General features: G+C 34.9%; 1 protein-coding gene across 1 annotated transcript in view; it reads left to right on the top strand.

The window, feature by feature from the left end:
* The first annotated feature begins 303 nt into the window (after nucleotides 1-303).
* The window catches only part of RECQL3 (DEAD/DEAH box RNA helicase family protein), a 29,103-nt gene continuing 9,500 nt past the window's right edge, over nucleotides 304-19,906 (top strand). Inside the window, exons 1-16 of the mRNA XM_090013884.1 lie at nucleotides 304-451; nucleotides 710-817; nucleotides 935-942; nucleotides 1,025-1,108; nucleotides 1,440-1,580; nucleotides 1,682-1,716; nucleotides 1,853-1,936; nucleotides 2,544-2,632; nucleotides 2,792-2,944; nucleotides 3,030-3,126; nucleotides 4,262-4,265; nucleotides 4,347-4,496; nucleotides 4,581-4,670; nucleotides 4,750-4,815; nucleotides 4,916-5,049; nucleotides 17,872-17,963. Coding sequence (XP_089870010.1) covers nucleotides 304-451; nucleotides 710-817; nucleotides 935-942; nucleotides 1,025-1,108; nucleotides 1,440-1,580; nucleotides 1,682-1,716; nucleotides 1,853-1,936; nucleotides 2,544-2,632; nucleotides 2,792-2,944; nucleotides 3,030-3,126; nucleotides 4,262-4,265; nucleotides 4,347-4,496; nucleotides 4,581-4,670; nucleotides 4,750-4,815; nucleotides 4,916-5,049; nucleotides 17,872-17,963 — 1,483 coding nt within the window. The remainder of the gene's footprint in view (nucleotides 452-709; nucleotides 818-934; nucleotides 943-1,024; nucleotides 1,109-1,439; nucleotides 1,581-1,681; nucleotides 1,717-1,852; nucleotides 1,937-2,543; nucleotides 2,633-2,791; nucleotides 2,945-3,029; nucleotides 3,127-4,261; nucleotides 4,266-4,346; nucleotides 4,497-4,580; nucleotides 4,671-4,749; nucleotides 4,816-4,915; nucleotides 5,050-17,871; nucleotides 17,964-19,906) is intronic.

Raw genomic sequence — 19,906 nt, 5'->3', positions numbered from 1 at the left:
GACTTTTGTGCCCTTGACAAAGCAGGCAGCTTGTGTCCCACGATGCAAACACACCCTTAAGATGTGTTCAGGATGTAACAAACTATGCACCAAATAGGGGATTCCAAAAATCTAGAATCATACTGAACTCTAGGATTCTGAGAACCCTAAAGCTACCTCACAATCCTCAAACCAAATGGACCTTAAGTTTTTCACAGAGATATTGCAGTTCAGTACTTTGTTGACAGATTATTGTTGAAAGGAAAAAGTTGAACTATGTTTTTTTTTCCAGGATCATTTGTTGGGAACTTGGGATCGTCAACGATGAAATCATCTCTGCCAGTGGGAAATACTACTGGTATGGACAAGAAGATCAATGGAAAGGAAGGTCTGGAGAAGCTTTTGCAAAAACATTTTGGCTATTCAGGCTTCAGAGGAAAGCAATTAGAAGCCATTCAAGCTGTTTTGTCAGGTTTTATTATTATTACTGTTGTTTGTTGCTAGTCATAATAGCTTATCTTTAGCATTTTGGTTGAAGTTCTTTTCTTTTCTTATCCTTTTTTAAGGGCACCTTCTATTTTAAATGCTTTTGGTGTCTCAACTAAGCTGGTCTACAATGTATATCCATTATATAAACCTATGATTTGATCGGATTTATGTTCAATGCTGTTGATGTCAATATAATATCAGTTCGTTCACTCATAACTAGTCTTGTTTGTTCTTATTTCAGGAAAAGATTGTTTTTGCCTCATGCCGACCGGAGGAGGAAAGTCACTATGTTATCAGATTCCTGCATTAACAAAGGAATGCATTGTGTTGGTTGTATGTCCTCTGATAGGTGCATATTGTTTTGTGTTTGTTTCTTCTATCATAGAAAAGTTTTGGTGCACTTCAATATGTCTCTTTATCCAAAGTTTCTGACTACTGCTGTTGTGCCTTGGAATATTTCTTCAAGCATTAATGGTAAGTAGTTACCTTTCACTTGTATGGTCTGCTTTCTTTCAAGGTTGCCATGGGTTCTTCCTCAGTTTAATTTTTTGAATAGGAAAACCAAGTGGCAATGCTAAAGGAAAAAAGAATTTCAGCAGAATTTCTGTCTTCAACTCAGAAGCCACATATAAGAGAGAAGGTGTGCATTGCTTTTTGTCATTAAGTCATACATCTGATTATGATTGTTGAGGTGTCAGTGTAAACTAATGATGAACTAATCCAATTTTGATAAAGTAGAACATGGATAAGTGAGCTCATTATTTTGGAATTATATGAAAAGCAAATAGAAGGAGCATACTATTTTGGATGTGTATAGATTGTACATGGTACCTGTTCAAGTGAGAGCACCCACGGACATTGTTTCATCTAGGACAGCATTGTTGTTCATGTTTAATCAACACATCACTTTGATGCTTTTTTACTTATGTCTTTTCTATAATTTCATATTATTGGCTTCCTTCTCTTGGCAGATATATGAAGACCTTGATGCTGGAATCCCATCTCTGAGGCTATTGTATGTAACACCAGAATTGGTTGCTACAACTGGATTTATGTCAAAGTTACAGAAACTTCATTCCAGAGGCCTCTTGCAACTAATCGCCATAGACGAAGTTCAGATTTTCTCTTTTAATCTGAATCTTTTTCTTGCTAAATGTTTTTTTATATTCTATCTGAAGCTTATCTATTGCTTCCCTTTTTCCTTATACTGCAGGCACACTGTATTTCATCATGGGGTCATGACTTTAGGTGTGTGTGTGTTTCTCACTATTGCCATTCATGAATAAGAATGCAACAATTACTCCACCTCCTTTCCTCTTGAAATGTTCTTTGCAATGCCTTATGGAACTTTCGTCTGCATATGACTTGGATTGTTCTCCATCAGGCCATCATATCGAAAACTCTCATCTTTAAGGAAGCATCTACCAGGTGTCCCAATATTGGCATTGACAGCTACAGCTGCTCCTCAGTATGTAACCTTGTCTAGATTGTAACAGAAGTACAATATGCTTTAAACTTTTAATACTGAAGATAATTTTGAGATAGAAAATGGCGTTTTATGAAAGAAGCTTTTACATATCGTTAAGAAGTTTTCTGCAGTGATCAGTGTGATTTTTCCAGTGCAGGATAGGCAATGCAAAACATCAAATGAAACTAAAACATGAAAAATATGTTATTGGTGCGTTGGGGACAATAAAAGTAGTATACATATTGCTCTGGGGATGATATGGTAATTTAGCACCATAGAGCACAAGATTAAGCTGTAGTGGTAGACAAACAGGGTTAATTGCTTAACCGTGAAAAGGTTTTGAGTGGTAAAATTATTTGAAAATCACTCTTTCTTCAAATTGGCATAAAGTCTCAATTTATATTGACCATTCTTTTTGAAATGTTCGTAAAGAAGAAAAACACATGCTATTTTGATTGCATAAAAAATATTTTTCATATTTTAGCTCCATTTTCTTGTTTAAGTTCTAATTTGATCTTGTTTGGATTCTGAACTTCTCTCTCCATGGTTGTCTTGATTATGGTGAATACAAGTGTGCTGAATCTTCTTGTATGATCTTATGCTACAGAGTTCAGAAGGATATCGTAGAATCACTGTGCTTGCACTATCCTTTAATTCTTCAATCATCATTTAATCGGGCTAATATATTTTATGAAGGTAATGTATTGATGATCTTAATGAGTTGATGTTTTTAGAGTTTTGTGTTGCATTATGTGGGTTTGCAGTCTGCTTCATTGCTTGACTAGCGGGCTGACATGACTAAAGTTACATTCTTCATGGAAGATTGGTACCATGATATGCTGCTTATGAGTGCAGTTCGTTATAAAGACCTTCTGAATGATGTCTATCTTGACTTGTCAAATCTTCTGAAGAGTAGTGGAGATGTTTGCTCAATCATATATTGTCTTGAACGCAATACTTGTGATGCTTTATCTGCTTATCTTTTGAAAGATGGCATTCATTGTGGTGGTAAGCATAATATTCCTCTACCATGTCTTTATATCTTATTGGTCTTTTACAAGCATAAACTAATTTCCTTCATCTCATTCTGTAGCTTACCATGCGGGGTTGAATGATAAGGTCCGTAGTCGTGTTCTAGAGGATTGGATCTCTTCCAAAATACAAGTTGTAGTAGCGACTGTGGCTTTTGGGTAATCATAACTATTAGATGCTTCTTTTTGTTTTTGGGGCCTTTTTCTCATTAGTCCAAAGTCCAAACCTTATTATCTAATTGTTTCAGTGTAACTCATTTCATGGATGACAAAGAGAAAAAAATGATGACTCCAAATTATGTCATTATTTAATTATTAATATTTGTTATACCAATCATTTACGGCTTTAGTAATATGCATGCAGTAAGCAGAAAATACTCATATAGTTGAATTAAAGTACAACTCTTGTCAAAAGGTAATCATCCTGTTAAGCACATGCCATACTAAATAAGATGGTATAAATAATTATTAAAAAATTAAAATTTTTTAGACAACTGATCTGCATGTCTATCAGCCTCTATAGGTGAAGAAAATCAATAGGAGTCTGCGACCATGTGGAGAGGAGCTGTGGGGGACCAACATCTTCCTCACAATGGCTCAAGAACATTATGAATTTCCCTATCAAGGAAATAAAACTGACATTCAAACATTAGCAACCATGAAGGAGTTTGAAGTGTGCATGTTATTAAACAATACATAAATTGATACCACAGGATTGCCTTGTGCACTCTATGGTCTAGTTCCAATGTTATGCCGATAAAAAAATTGAGAGCTACAAGCTATGTCACGTAGGTGCGGGTGCAGATGCGGCACTTTAAAAAAGCTTGGGTGCGTTGCGGGTATATATATAATTTTTAACAGTTTTAAGTTAACACTACGTGTATGTGTGCATTTATGTATTTATGTATATAATATAGATAAAACTGGACTTGGTTAGGGTTAACTGAATCTACTTTTGGACAGAAATGAACCTCAGTGTGTTTGCCTTCACCTGATACAAAGGAAGCCATGTCCAAGTGTCACACCCGCACACGGGTGCAGTGCCATGTTAGAAGAGTCTGTGTTACATAGGCTACAAGTGAATCATGGGATCACAAAGCAATTGCTTTTAGATTATGATATATTATTGAAGAACCATGTTTCAGTGCAATCACATTACTTATTTTCCATGTTATGGTTTATATAAGAACAACTAACTTTGGCCTTTTCTTTTGTCCCATGGATTGCTTAACGCTGTCATCTGAATTTTTGCTGGCATCCATTGATATTGCACTGTGATTTGCTGCTATTCAAGGATGGTATGTTACATATTGCTTCCTGTTTGGATGATATGTTATGTATAAAATATGTACGATGAAAATCTCATGGTCAAATGGCAGGGTATTGATAGAAAGGATGTTCGGATCGTTTGTCACTTTAATATTCCAAAGTCAATGGAAGCCTTCTATCAAGAGTCTGGAAGGGCTGGACGAGATCAGTTGCCTGCAAGAAGTTTGTTGTACTATGGATTGGATGACAGACGAAGAATGGTTGCTCCCTTGACAACTTATAATTAATGGTTAAGGTTGTTAGCACTGTTTTTCAGGAAATCTGAATAGACTTTTCTTTTCCAGGAATTCATTCTCAAAAACACAACCACAAAGGCAAATAAGTTGGATTCTCAAGATGGACAGTCAGAAAAAGCCCTTCAAGATTTTGCTCAGGTCACCTTTTGCACATGGAATTATTCAGAATCTTAATCTCCTTACAAACTGAATCATATGTTAATTTGCATTTTGATAGATGGTTAGATATTGTGAAGGTTCTGAGTGCCGTAGGAAAAAAATTCTGGAAAGTTTTGGAGAAAAGGTATCGTGAATTGGTTGACTTAGGAGGTCATCTCACTTTTACATTAACAGTTTTTCTTTTTCACATATACACCATAAATCTTTAGATCATCCTAAAATAGGTACCTATGTCACTTTGTGGAAAAACTTGTGATGCTTGTAAGCATCCAACTTTGTTAGTTGCAAATTTGGAGGAACTTGCGTATGTTCATGGGAGACTTCACAAGAATGGACTTCATTCAATCATCATAAACAGGTAACCTTTGTACTCGTGGTTGCTTTTCTTGATGTTCATTTTGGGCATTAATTTTGCAAGAGCATTGGTACTTCATGGTATGTAGTTGTATGTCATGATTGTATTGCTGCTCTTGCACATCTAGTATTTAATGAAGCGAACACCCACAAGTGAAGGCTCGAGAGCACCAACAACACGAGTCCAACAAGCATAAATATCCACCAAATCAGCCACTAAGGGCACAAACACAAGGGCCACTAAAGGCACAATCACAAGGGCCACTAAGGGCACAATAAAAACACACCAAAAGGGCAGTCACAAAATAAAAAATAATATTTTTATTATTGGCTGAAATGCACAAAGAATGCATAACATACAAGGGGGATAGAGTCTGCAATATATACACAAAGAGGCCCTCCTACTAGCCGTTAGACTAGTTTAACGGCTACAAATCTAGCCATTAGACTAGTCCTAATGGCTAGATAGGACTGGCCAAAAAACAATAAAAAATAAAAAAATAAATACAGAAAAATATATGCATATATATATATATATATATGAAACCTATGTACATATGTACATCTTTACACTCCCCCTCAAACCTATGGTACGATAACCGAAAGTTTGCTAAGAACGAAATGAAATCTAGGAGATGAGAGAGGCTTGGTGAATAAATTTGCCAACTGATATTCTGATGTGACCTAGTGTAGCTCAATGTTCTTTTGAAGAAATTCTTCTATCGCTCAGTGACAATTCATCTCAATGTGCTTCTTTCTCTCATGAAAGTATGGTTGTTGGCAATGTAGATGGCGCTTTTGTTATCACAACACATTTTTTAAGCTGTTGTCATACAAACTCCCATGTTTGCCAATAGTCTTTTTAGCCTGACAATTTTTATAGTGGTGGTTGCCATGACCCGGTACTCAAGAGACCTTTTGTTGCTTCTTACATCTTCACGAGATCAATGATTCACCTAGAAAAACACAAAAACCTGTGGTTAAATGTTTGTTATTCGGATTGCTTCTCCAATTAGCATCAGTATAAGCAATTAGATCTAATAAAGACCTAAAATAGAATATTTAATATATCTACTAATCCTCAAAACAACTTCAATATGAATTGATGCAGGAGGATGTTGAAATTGACTAGCTGTATGTATAACATAAGCAATGTTAGGCCTGGTGATGGATAGATAGGAGAGGGCTCCTATCAACTGTCGATAAGCTGTAGGATCTTTAAGGGGATCTTCATCATCAATCCTCATTTTGATATTTGTAATTTTAGGAGTATCCACCCTCTTATCATCAGTGATCCCCAACCTGAAAATAATAGTAGACACAAACTCAGATTGAGATAACAAATAACCTTTAGGCGAATAAGCAACTTCTATTCCTAAGAATATCTTAAAAAACATAAATCAATAATTTCAAAATTATTCTTAAGAATTATTTTAATGTTTTCAACTCCTTGTTTATCTCCTCCAATGATGATCATGTCATCCACATATAAAAGTAATATAACAATTTTTGCATTAGATTCTTTGACAAACAAAGCTGTGTCAGTTAAATATGATTTATAATCAATAATAAGTATAATTGTACTAAACCTGTCATACCATGCTTTTGGGGCTTGCTTTAAACCATAAAAGGCCTTACACAAGTGAAGGGCTTTACCTTCAGGAATACTCATATCAAGAGGTGCTTCTGTGTACACTTTTTCAATTAAATTCCCTATTAATGTATACTTTTTCAATTAAATCCTCCATTAAGAAAGACATTCTTAGCATTCATTTGGTATATGAGCTAGTTCCTAATCGAAGCAACTGCAATAAGAGTTTTAACAATAGTCATCCTAGCAACATGAACAAAATTTCTTCATAATCTATGCCATATCCTTGAGAATATCCTTTGGCTACTAACCTACCTTTGTATCTTTCAAGGGTTTTGTCATTCTTAGTCTTTACTTTATTACTGTTTCTTTCCTTGAGGAACATTTTGAAGTTTCTAAGTTTTGGTTTTTTCTAAGGCTTCTAATTCTACTTGTTAAGATAAATGTATCCTTTGTATGTCTACATATACACATACATACGTGTATATATACATATGTATATGTAGACATACCAAGGATACATTTATCTTAACATGGTATCAAAGCAAGGTTATATATAGACAAAAGATGGTTATTCACACTTTTGTGTATTTGTTTAGCCCATAACTGGCATGTGGATTCTATATAGGAATGAATAAGGGCAAGACATACTTTGTACTTAGATGAAAAAGACTCATATGACAAATTTTTCTAGGGGTTTCAATATTCTAGATGATCGCGTAATTTGTACATTATCTTCACTTTCATTCTTTGAATATTTTACCACCGAGGTGGTATCCCATGTGTCAAGCTGAAGGCCCAAGGTCAAATCCCTCTACCACATGGGGCGGTTGTTGTTCTGGTAGGGGTCCGCCTAACCCCAGTTTGCCTTTCAAAAAAAAATTCTTTGAATATTTTTCAAGTGCATATGGAGGTCTTTGATCCCCGCATCTAGCATATTGCAAATAAGTTTTATCATTGTTGGGTTGCTCTTCACTAGGTATTTCATCTCTCACATCTCTTGATTCATCAACATCATCATTAGTATCATCGCCAATCTCATAATCACAATCATCAACATCATGCTTTAAAAGAAAGTCATGCAAGAAAAAATACACAGTTACTTAGGTTTTTTAGAATCAAAGAAATTTTCATTTTCTAGAAATAACACATTTCTTGAAACATATAATTTTTCATTTTTAGGGTCATAACATCTATATCCCTTTTGGTTGTCTGCATATTCAAAGAAAGCACAAGGGATAGCTCTAGGAGGAAAACTTGTCATTTTTGTTGGTCAAAACAAAACACTTGCATCCAATAACTTTTAATATGTAATAATCAGGAATAAGCTTAAAGAGTTTTTTGATGGGAGAGATATTTTGTAATGATGAAGATGGTATTTTATTTATAAGATATATAATGGTTAAAGCGTCTTCGACCAAAAAAACTTTAGGTACATGACTTGAAATAAGTAGGGTTCTAGTAGTTTCAACAATGTCTATGTTTTCTCTCAGTCAAACCATTTTGTTCAGTTGTGTATGAACATGATCTTTGATGTGTGATGCCATGTAAGTTAAAGATAATATTTGAATTCTTTAGGTAAAAGTTTTCCCCCTAAATCCTTGCGAAAGATAGAAATCTTGTTGTTAAATCTACTTTATCCATGTTATGAAAAATTTGAAAATGTAAAAAGATTTTGGATTTATGATTAAGGAAGTAAATCCAAGTATGACTAGTAAAATGATCCACAAATATCGCATAGTATATATATCTACCATTTGATACAATTGGTGTTGGACCCCAAATATCTGAATGAACTAATTCAAGTGGTCTAGAAGTGACAAAAGTTCTTTCATGAAAGGGGAATTTCTTTATTTTTCCAAGAATAAAATCACTGCAAGCAAAATTTTCAATATTACAAAATTTTTTCAAACTTAAAAAATATGAGGTTTTGGATACGCTTGGATGTCCTAATCTTTTGTGCCACAAATCCAAATATAATTTTTGAATTTTATAATAAAAATTATTCTTGAGAATTTCCAAAAGTCCATGTAGTATAGGCCTTATTCTCCATGGCCTTCCCTAATCAACTTCCCTGACTGACGATCATTCCCCCAACAACCATTCGATGAGAAAAAAACATTACATCCATAGTTTGAGATTTGAGAAACAGATAAGAGATTTAAATTTAATTTAGGAATATATCTAATTTTTGGAATTGACATTTTTGAAATTTTCAAGATTCTTTTCAAAATATTCTATTCCTTTGATTTCAAGAGATGCACCATAAGTGATAAAAACATTAGACATGTTTGAATTAGTTTGAATTAGTATGACATTCAGATAAGATATCAAGATTTAGGGTTATATGAAATGAAGCACCGGAGTCAAGAAGCCAAGGAGACATACCAGGGTTGGAATATGATGAAACCACGACTCCGGTTGAAGAGGATGTTCCTTTAAGAAGAGGTTGGAGCACCTCCACCAATTAAGATAGGGACATGCTTTCAATGGATGTATCTTAGGGATTGCTCACGTCCTTGGTCTCTTAAGGTGGACCAACCAAAACCACCTTCTTTTCCTTCTTCTTCCTCAACTTAGGACACAAGGGTTTTATATATCTCGATTCGTGACAATGATGACAAATAAATTTTCTCTTGTTCTCGTACTCATTGCTTTGTCTCTCAAAATAAGGTAGCTGTAAGAAAGTCTGTAGTATTATTAAGGGTATTTTGGTAAAATACCAAATCCTAACCTGGAACATAAAATTAAGTGAATAGACAACAACAATACACAAAAAAATTAACGTGAACTGCTGCTGCTTGTTTCAACTTCTGTCTTCTTCCTCTTCTCATGTTTTCTTGCAAGTATTCAACAGGGATATCTAACATGGTATCAGAGCCTGTTCTTCATCTAGGTGAGTTCTAACTGAAATGAAATGGGGATCTTCGAAACACGTGCTTTGATTAACAAGAGCAAGTGTCAAGAATGACACTAAAGCATAACCCTTAAAAAGGGTATAACTGGAAACAAAATAAAAATAAAAATGTATTCTTTATTGATATGAAAAACCAATTGCTTAAGAAGCATTGGGGTTAAATACAAGAGGGGCTGCACCCCTTTATATACACAGCTGAAAGAGGACTCAATAGAGCTGTTGGGCACAGTCCAACAGCTCTATTTAGAGCTGTTGGAATGTGTCAGTCCAACAGCTCTATTAAGAGCTGTTGGACTGTGTCAGTCCAACAGCTCTATTGCTAGTCAAGTCTGGACAGGACTTGACTAGCAACAGTCATTCTAGTTCAAACTGAACTAGATGACATAAAGACAAAAAAATAAAAATAAAGGAAAAAAAAATACAGAAAAGAAAGAAATTAAAAATGTATTTATATATATAATAATATAATATTATTATATATACATATATGTACAGTTTTACATTTTAACACTCCCCCTCAAACTTACGGTACAATGAGCGAAAGTTTGTCTAAGAGAAAGTGAAATCGGGGAGCAGCGAGAGGCTTTGTAAAGAAGTCTGCTAACTGATATTCTGAAGTGACATATGGCAGATCAATTATCCCGTGTAGATATTCCTCTCTGACGTAGTGACAATCCATTTCGATGTGTTTGGTGCGTTCGTGGAATGTTCTGTTACTGGCAATGTAGATCGCACTTTTGTTGTCACAACACATTTGTGAAGCCTTTGTTGCTTCAACTCCCATGTCAGCAAGCAGTCGTCGGAGCCAAACTACTTCCATGGTCGTGGTTGCCATGGCTCTGTATTCAGCTTCGGTGGATGAGAGAGATACCTTCTGCTGCTTTTTACACCTCCACGAGATTAATGATTCCCCTAAAAAGACACAAAAGCCAGTGGTTGAGTGTCTGTTATTGGGATCACCTCCCCAATCAGCATCAGTATATGCAATTAAATCAAGAGAAGAGGAGGAAGATAAGAAAAGTCCTCGTGAAAGAGAGGACTTGATGTATCTGATAATACGCATGACTGCTCCCATATGAACAGAAGTAGGAGCATGTTGAAATTGACTTGCTGTATGAACAACATGTGCTATATCTGGTCTGGTAATGGATAGATAGGAAAGTGCCCCGACAAGCTGTCTGTAAGGAGTAGGGTCTGCAAGAAGTTCTCCATCATCAATCTTCATTTTAACATTAACAACTTCTGGAGTGTCAACTTTCTTATCATCAGTAATACCAGACCTGAAAACAATATCAAAAGCAAATTTAGTCTGAGATAATAAATATCTTCTAGGAGAATAAGCAACTTCAATGCCTAAAAAATATCTCAACAAGCCCAAATCAGTCATTTCAAAATGAGATTTAAGAAGTGTTTTGATTGTTTTAACTCCCTGTTTATCGCTTCCGGTGATGATCATATCATCCACATAGAGAAGAAGCACAATGATCCCTGCATCAGAATTCTTAATAAACAAAGCAGTGTCAGTTAAACAGAATTGAAAACCAATATCAATCATAACACGACTAAACCTATCATACCAAGCTTTTGGTGCTTGTTTAAGTCCATAAAGAGCTTTTTCTAAGCGAAGGACTTTACCCTTAGGAATACTTAGACCAGGAGGGGGTTCCATATATACTTCTTCAATTAGCTTTCCATTTAAAAAAGCATTTTTGACATCCATTTGAAAAATAAACCATTTTTTGATAGAAGCTAAGGCAATTAAGGTTCGGACAGTAGTCATACGAGCCACCGGAGCAAAGGTTTCTTCATAATCAATCCCATATTCTTGGGCATAACCTTTGGCTACTAAACGGGCTTTATATCTTTCAAGAGTACCATCACTCTTGGTTTTAATTTTATAAACCCATCGACATCCTATAGTTTTCTTCCCTGGAGGAAGATCTTGAATATTCCATGTAGAAGCCTTTTCAAGTGCATCTAATTCAGCTTTCATGGCTTCTATCCATTTGATATCATTTTTTGCTTGAAAATATGTGGATGGTTCTTCATATGAGTGAATTAATGCAATAACTGCCCTATATGTGGGTGAGAAAGACTCATATGATACAAACTTTTCTGGAGGCCTCGAGATTCGGGATGATTGTCTAGTTGGAATGTTAGAATATTTCTCAAGTGCACATGGAGTATTAGACTCTTGTCGCCTGGAATATTGAATACTAGTATCTCTATGAACTTCTTCATTTTCAACATTAAGATCAATAATTCTTTGATCATCATCAAAGTTACAATCAAGGTCATATTCATCAGATGTTGATGTTAGATCTAGCAAAAAAGAGTACTCAGTGACGTCTTTTAATTTTCTAAAATCAAAGAAGCTCTCCTTTTCAAGAAAGGAAACATTTCTAGACACATATAGTTTATTATTTTTGAAGTCAAAACATCTATAACCTTTTTGGTTTTCAGCATATCCTAAAAAGGCACAGGGAATCGCACGAGGGGAAAGTTTATCATTTTTGTCAGTAAATATGAAACATTTGCACCCAAATATTCTTAATCTAGAGTAGTCTGGAGAAATGTTCATTAGTTTTTCAATGGGAGTGATATTTTGTAACGAAGAAGATGGCATCCTATTAATGAGATAGGTGGCAGTTAAGGCAGCTTCTGCCCAAAAGTCTTTAGGGACTTGATTTGCTATTAATAAAGTTCTAGTGGTTTCTATAATATGGCGATGTTTTCGTTCTGCCAGTCCATTTTGTTGAGGTGTATAAGGACAAGATCTTTGATGTGTGATGCCATGCAATTTAAGATAATTTTGAAAATCTGTGGATAAAAACTCTCCCCCTGAATCTGTGCGAAAAATAGTAATATCATTTTGAAATTTGTTTTTAACCATATTATGAAAAGTTTGAAAGTATGAAAATACTTCAGACTTATGTTTGAGAAAGTACATCCACGTATGTCGGGAGAAATCATCGACAAAAATAACATAGTAAACAAATCCTCCTTTAGAAATTACTGGTGCAGGACCCCAAACATCCGAGTGTATTAATTCAAGTGGTCTTGAAGAGAAAAAGGTTCTGTTCTGAAATGGTAATCTTTTCATTTTGCCGAGAATACAATCTTTACAATCAAATGATTCAGAGTTACAAAATTTTCCTAGATTTGGAAAATGTTGGATTTTGGCTATATGTGGGTGACCAAGTCTCTTATGCCACAGTTCCAACTCTATTTTTTGAATATTATAACAAAAAGCTTTCTTCGGCATTTCCAAAAAATCCATGTAATAGAGTCCTCCTTCTCTATGGCCTTCCTCAATCAGCTTGCCTGACTGGCGATCCTGTACCCAACAACCATGAGAAGAAAAAGAAATATTACACCCATAATCAGAAATTTGAGATACAGATAAAAGATTTAAATTTAATTTGGGAACATGTCTAATTTCTGGAATAAAAAAAATTTTTGTTTTATAAATTTTTTCAAAATTTCCTATTCCTTCTATTTCAAGAGAAGTCCCATCAGCAGTAAAGACCTTTGACACACTTGTTTTATTTTTAACACATTTGGATAGACTTTGATTATTTGGGGTCATATGAAAAGATGCACCAGAGTCAAGAAGCCAAGAAATTTTACCTAAATCAGAAAAAGATGAGGCTGCTGCGCCGGTTGAAGCTTCAGATGAGGAAGAGGCACCTTTGATGAGAGGCTGAAGAATCTCCATTAGTTGGGTCAGGGAAACTGGTGCATCCTGATCTTTAGGCTCCGATCCAGCAATTGCAGCTCTTTTTTCTCTCAGCTCCTTAAGTTTGGGACATTGTGGCCTGTAGTGTCCCGGTTCATGACAGTGATGACAAATAACTTTCTTCTTATCATAGTCACCATTTTGTCGGTTAAAGTGAGGAGGCCTATATGATCGAACATGATTCCCTGGTCTAGACACGGCTAAAACGGAATCATCTTCAATTTTTAAAGAACCTTTCCGGAGACGATTTTCTTCCATTGTTAACTCTTCAATAGTTTCAACAATAGAAGGAATTTTTCCCCGGTGAAGTAGGGCCGATTTAGTGGTTTCAAATTCCGGCCTTAATCCAGTGATAAACTGGTAAAAATGTTCAGCATCGAGTTGTTTCTGACGAAGCTCGATGTCTTCGGCACAATGCCACTTTAGTTCTAAAAGGGAAAGTTCTTCCCAAAGTTCGGACAACCCATTGTAATATTCACGAATAGTTTTGTCTCCTTGTGTCATCATTCGAACTTTTTCTTGGAGGTTGCACACGTGTGCAATATCTTTAAGGGAATACATATTCTTAAGGTATTCCCATGCCTTATCGGCATGATCAAATTTGGCAAGACTTGAGCATTTTTTAATGTCAACGCTATTGATAAGCCATGACATTATCTTTGCATGAGATATTCTCCATTCTTTCCATTTCTTCTCGTATGAGGCAATAGCCTTGATTTTCTCTTCTTCCGATAGAGGGACCTCTTTATCTCCCTCCTTTTTAGTAAGAGATAGCTTAGGTTCCGAATCGGAACCATCCACAATCCCCCATAAGCCTTTTCCCCATATATGGTGCTTCATGATTGAAGCCCATGTTACATAGTTCGTATCGCTTAGTTTCATAGGCATGATGGTGACTTTATCATTGTCATCCATCGATTACAAGGAGAGAAAGAATAGGGATAGAAGAGAAACAAGAAGGAAAATGAGAAAGAAAGAAAAAAAACAATACAACAAGATGTGAAATCTTCTCCAATGAAGTGATAAAACACTTCTCTTCAATTGGCGAACACTTTTGCAAACGGGCACGGAAACCGAGGCAACTTTTCCTCAAGATTTAGTACTTCCGCGGCTCTGATACCATGAAATGAAATGGGGATCTTCGAAACACGTGCTTTGATTAACAAGAGCAAGTGTCAAGAATGACACTAAAGCATAACCCTTAAAAAGGGTATAACTGGAAACAAAATAAAAATAAAAATGTATTCTTTATTGATATGAAAAACCAATTGCTTAAGAAGCATTGGGGTTAAATACAAGAGGGGCTGCACCCCTTTATATACACAGTTGAAAGAGGACTCAATAGAGCGGTTGGGCACAGTCCAACAGCTCTATTTAGAGCTGTTGGAATGTGTCAGTCCAACAGCTCTATTGCTAGTCAAGTCTGGACAGGACTTGACTAGCAACAGTCATTCTAGTTCAAACTGAACTAGATGACATAAAGACAAAAAAATAAAAATAAAGGAAAAAAAAATACAGAAAAGAAAGAAATTAAAAATGTATTTATATATATATAATAATATAATATTATTATATATACATATATGTACAGTTTTACATTTTAACACTAACCAGATCTAATATTCTCTCTCTCTCTCTCTTCCTTAAACTTTCCAATCTTTTCCTAAGGAAAATCACATTTTCCCTTATTCACGTTTTTTCTTAATCTTGATCCCTCTAGTCTTCTAATCTTCAACATTTTTTCTCTGAATTTATTTTCTCCTCAAATCTCTCAAAAAACTATCTTGGATTTTCCCAAAATCTCTCCTTTCCCTCTTTTCTTTGGTATTTCCAAAAAAATATATATATCTCTTTTCCTTCTCTTGAATCTTTTGCATATAGATTCTTTCTTGTCTCCATATCTCAAGAGGAAAATCATATTTCCTTGTCAATGAAAAAAAAAGGGAAAAGGGATGATCTTTCAAAATTTCCTTTTCTTTTTTAATATTTTCCCTATAAAAAAATATCAAAATCACGCAAAACATGATTTCTTGGAATCTCGACTTCTCTTGAATCCCTCTTTTAACTCTACCTCACACACCTCTTCCACGACCACATCCTCTAATATTCAGAGTATTTCCACGTCCATAACCAGAAGGAACAACTAAGGCAAATGTCTGTGATATAGGATGAGATTGTGGGAGAGAAATAACAAGTCTGCTCAAGCGATTGTATGCATCAGCTAGAGTAGGTACATCAGATCCAGTCAACATTTGGACTTTAGCAATAGATAATTCTGAAGATAACCCTGTGAGGAACCTAACAACCATAGTCTGTTCTTGATGATCTTTTTGCTTTGAACAACATAGAGGCCTGTGAGCATTAAACCTTTCAAAAGCCGCTTTAACGGATGCATAATATTGTGCCAAGGTCTGATCTCCCTGCTACAAATTATATATTTCTTGTTCGACTTGCAGAATACGACTCACATTTGTTTCTTGAGAGTAAGTATCTCGAAGATTATCCTACATCTGTTTAGCTGTATGATAATAAATTAGACCATCTTCAATATGAGGTTCAACACTATTCATGATCCATGACATAACAATGTTATTATCTTCATCCCAAGTAACATATTTTCCCACTTTATCATTCGGTTCAGTTTCCAACAAAATATGTTTTCTACGATGTCCAGATACCGACATCATAAAAGTTTTGGACCACCTGGCATAGTTGGTTTCATTTAATTTCACAGAAGAACCATAAGAGAAGGGATTTGCAGATGCCTTATATTCCCCAATAGTCTCATTCTTAGAATCAAATTTCGGAGCTTCAGCCATAATGAAGAATGCTAACGCAAGAGATAGAGCTGATAACACTGCTGCAATATACGACCAAAAAATTATCCCATATGCAAAAAAAAAAAATATCGATTAGATTGAATCTGAATATTTCACGACCACACAGTCAGTTTGATACACTGCATACGCCATGACACCACAAGATATGTTGAAGAATCACGACATCAAATCTGAGATCAGATCTCAACCAAGCCCAAACAACTCTAAAGGAACAAAAAATCCTCCACACCATCTATGTCCACGACCAAAAACATGTGCATTTAATCAATGCTCTGTTATAAGCACAACTCTGATCAAATACTCCTCACGGTACATGATTCATGACAGACAAAAAAAAAAATTTTAAAAATGAGATACAGGATTCACGGCAACCCCAGATCGATCGAAAAGAGCCAACGAAAATAATTTTCCAGCATCCAGATCCATGAATATTCAGATCCACGATTGAACAACATAGGTTTTCTTCAGATTCACGACCGAAAACAGGACCAGTTGATAAAACTTGCTTCCCAGAACAGAAAAAAATATTTTCTCGGCTTTTGCACATCACCCACGATTGACGTTACTCGATCCAGTTGACAGAAAATGCACCGAGTTCTTTGGATCTGATTACAGATCTGTGTCGTGACTGTTGTCAGACATCAGATCTATGCAACTCAAAATAAAAGCGAGCACACACCTTTTTCTTTTTTTCTTTTTTTTTCCAGCTTTGTCCCAGACCGAACTCGTGCTCACGTTCCCAAGACCTACTGCTCTGATACCATGTGGAGAAATCCAATACTGCACCCAGGAACCTAGGCGGAGAGAGAGAGAGAGAGAGAGAGAGAGAGAGAGAGAGAGAGAGAGAGAGAGAGAGAGAGAGAGAGAAAATCATGATTCTAATTAGGGCTAATCACCTCTAGTTTAAATAGAGGTTAGCCTAAAAGAAAAATTACAAACAGGTCCCTCATTATTTGTAAAATACTAAAGAACCATCTTTTAAGAATAAATAAATAAACTTTAAGAATAGAAGACTTGAAACAGCAAATGGTCCACTAATCTTAACAGTTATCACTTATAACAATCTTATGTTATGTTTATGTTACATTAATAATTTTAAGGCCTATGTTGAAAACAAATTTCCCATAAAAACCATGAACTTTAGAAGTGAGGGAGGTGGTGAGTATACATCCAGAGCCTCGAAAGAACTGCTATGAGATAATGGAATTAACCATGTGTTTGTGTGCTTTCATACACAAAAAACAATGTAGTTGAAAAAATATATAACATTATTAAAACATGTATTTGGCATGAATATAATGGTCAGGTTTTTTATGAGAAAGCTAGCATCTGTGATGCCGTTCATTATCAGATTCTCTCTTGTCCCTTTCTTCCATGTAGAATAGGAGGCATTCTGACTGATCTAAGTCTATTTTGTTTTGAATGCAGTAGCAAATCTAAATTTTTTAATAAATTGGTATAATTTTTCTTTTCAAAATAGAAAAATGTTTTGCAGTGGACATCTTGTCCTATATAAATGTGGTTCTTCTCTTGGTCTGAAAAAAGTCTTTCTTTAGAGCAAGCTAGATACCCTGTTTGTTATGAATGTAGTTAATGTTAGCATTTGTTTTTCCTATTGATTTTATTGTTAATGATTTATCCTCTATATATGCCCATAACCTAGCTGCATCATGCGATTGAAATGTGAGTGCTAATTTAAAGTTTTCTTCCTAATGAAAGCCCTGTTATTCATGATTCAGCTCATTGGGAGCCACAGAAGATTCAAAAACAGAATTCTGGAATCGTGATGATAAAGCAAGTTGCTCAGATGATGATATATCAAATTCTGATGGTACTTTTTCTTAGATTAGTCAATTACTCAAAGGTCTTATTTCCAGTCTATATCACATGGATATGGCTGCTGATATGTGGATGTGACCATTTTTGTGAAGTTTCATATATCATTAGCATCTATGGGGATACTGAAATGGAGTTTCTGCATGACAGTTTCCAGTTAATTTTCTATGTAAATCAAATTTGACACATGCACTGTGTAGTAACGATTTCCGCATATTAGTGATAATACACATATCCTTCATAATCAGTCACAACTCCAACCAATGTTTCCAAATATTTTATATACATACATATGCACACACACACACACACACACACACACACACACACACACACACACATATATATATATATATATATATATATATATATATATATATATATATAGAGAGAGAGAGAGAGAGAGAGAGAGAGAGAGAGTAATGTGTAGGTTCCAGACCATTTATCTCCTAGACTGTCCCAAACCCCTTTAAAAAACAAACTTCCATGTGTTTTTTGTTTAATCTAAACCCGTAGATGTGATCTCCATGCTTTATTTAGTAGAAAACATGTATTAGTTTAAATGTTTCTCATGTTTAGATGTGTTTTTAGCTCAACAAAAAATCGACGACACATTATACCAAAAACTTGATTAACTAAAAGTCACAAATTCTTCTTAAATTGATTGGTTCCAAAGCATAGTTTTTAGTATATAAGCAATGATAAATGCATCTTTAGGTTTGGATTAAGTAAAAAGCTAATGCAAGTATGTTTTTTTAAAAGGGTTTGGGATAGTCTGGGAGATAAAAAGTCTGTAACATACACATTACTATATATATGTGTGTATATATACTGTCTACAACATGTACAATCTAGTTGGAAAATCATAGATGCAAGTTGTATCCACTCAATCTAACCTCATAGATGTGTTCAGTGTGCTTTGTTCACTAGGAAATTCCCCTTGGATCATATTTTTTCAACATAAAAATATGTTTTTATAGATTTTCGTAGTCTTTTTCCCAAAGAGACTCATAGTTCTATAAAAACTCTATCCTGTAAAGAGGCTTACAAATATGAAAACTCATTCAAATTTGATGTTTAAATAGTCAATTTGATAGCCCTTGAAACGTAGATCATCGTAGTGTCTTAGATTTAATCATATGTGCACAGATTAGTTAGAAAATTTTGTCGACATCGAAAGATATTGACTTTTTTTCTATACTTAGGCATGAACTTCGGTTGACGATAAAATGCTCAAATGAACACCAATTTGAGCATGTAGATAGTCAATTTTGATGCCCTTGAAATGAGGAACGTCAAGGTCAACTCCAATTTAATCTATGAGCTACTGATCAGCTGAAATTTTTACGAGAACAGTAATGACGTTGTTCGGAGTGACCCACCTTATGGGTCCAATCTATTTGAGATTGGATCAAAAGACGAAATTAAATCCTGTCCAAACTCTTTAATTAAGAGTCAAGATCCAAAATCTAATCCAAAACCACATTGGATCCAGTTAATATGGTTTATATTCATATCCAATATATTCGAAATCCATTAATTAATCCAAATCTGTATTGGATCCATATATGACCTATATAAATCATCGAATTTTGGCACATTGCGGGCCATTGATTTTTGAAGCCCTTGAAAAATCTTCTTACATGTTGGAAATACATGATCCAAAACATATTTTATTCTAGAAACTATGTAGGTTACATCTGTAAGGTTAAATACACAAATAAATTGCAAAAAAGTTGAAAAAGTGGTTTTTTTACTAGATTGTATGTATAAACGACTAGCAAATATTTATCTCCTATATATACAATACACATATAGAGATGGGCAATGGGCCGAGAGGCACTTGGACCAGCCTAGCCCAGCCCGTACCACGACCCGTGTATATATATTACATAGAATATATTTTATATATAATATATGTTATATAACATAAAATAT

This window comes from Nuphar pumila, chromosome 7 (genome assembly GCF_984573655.1).
Source record: "Nuphar pumila chromosome 7, dmNupPumi1.hap1.1, whole genome shotgun sequence".
Taxonomy (NCBI): Eukaryota; Viridiplantae; Streptophyta; class Magnoliopsida; order Nymphaeales; family Nymphaeaceae; genus Nuphar; species Nuphar pumila.
Note: the sequence above shows the minus strand (reverse complement) of the source record. Positions and strands in the feature narration are given on the sequence as shown.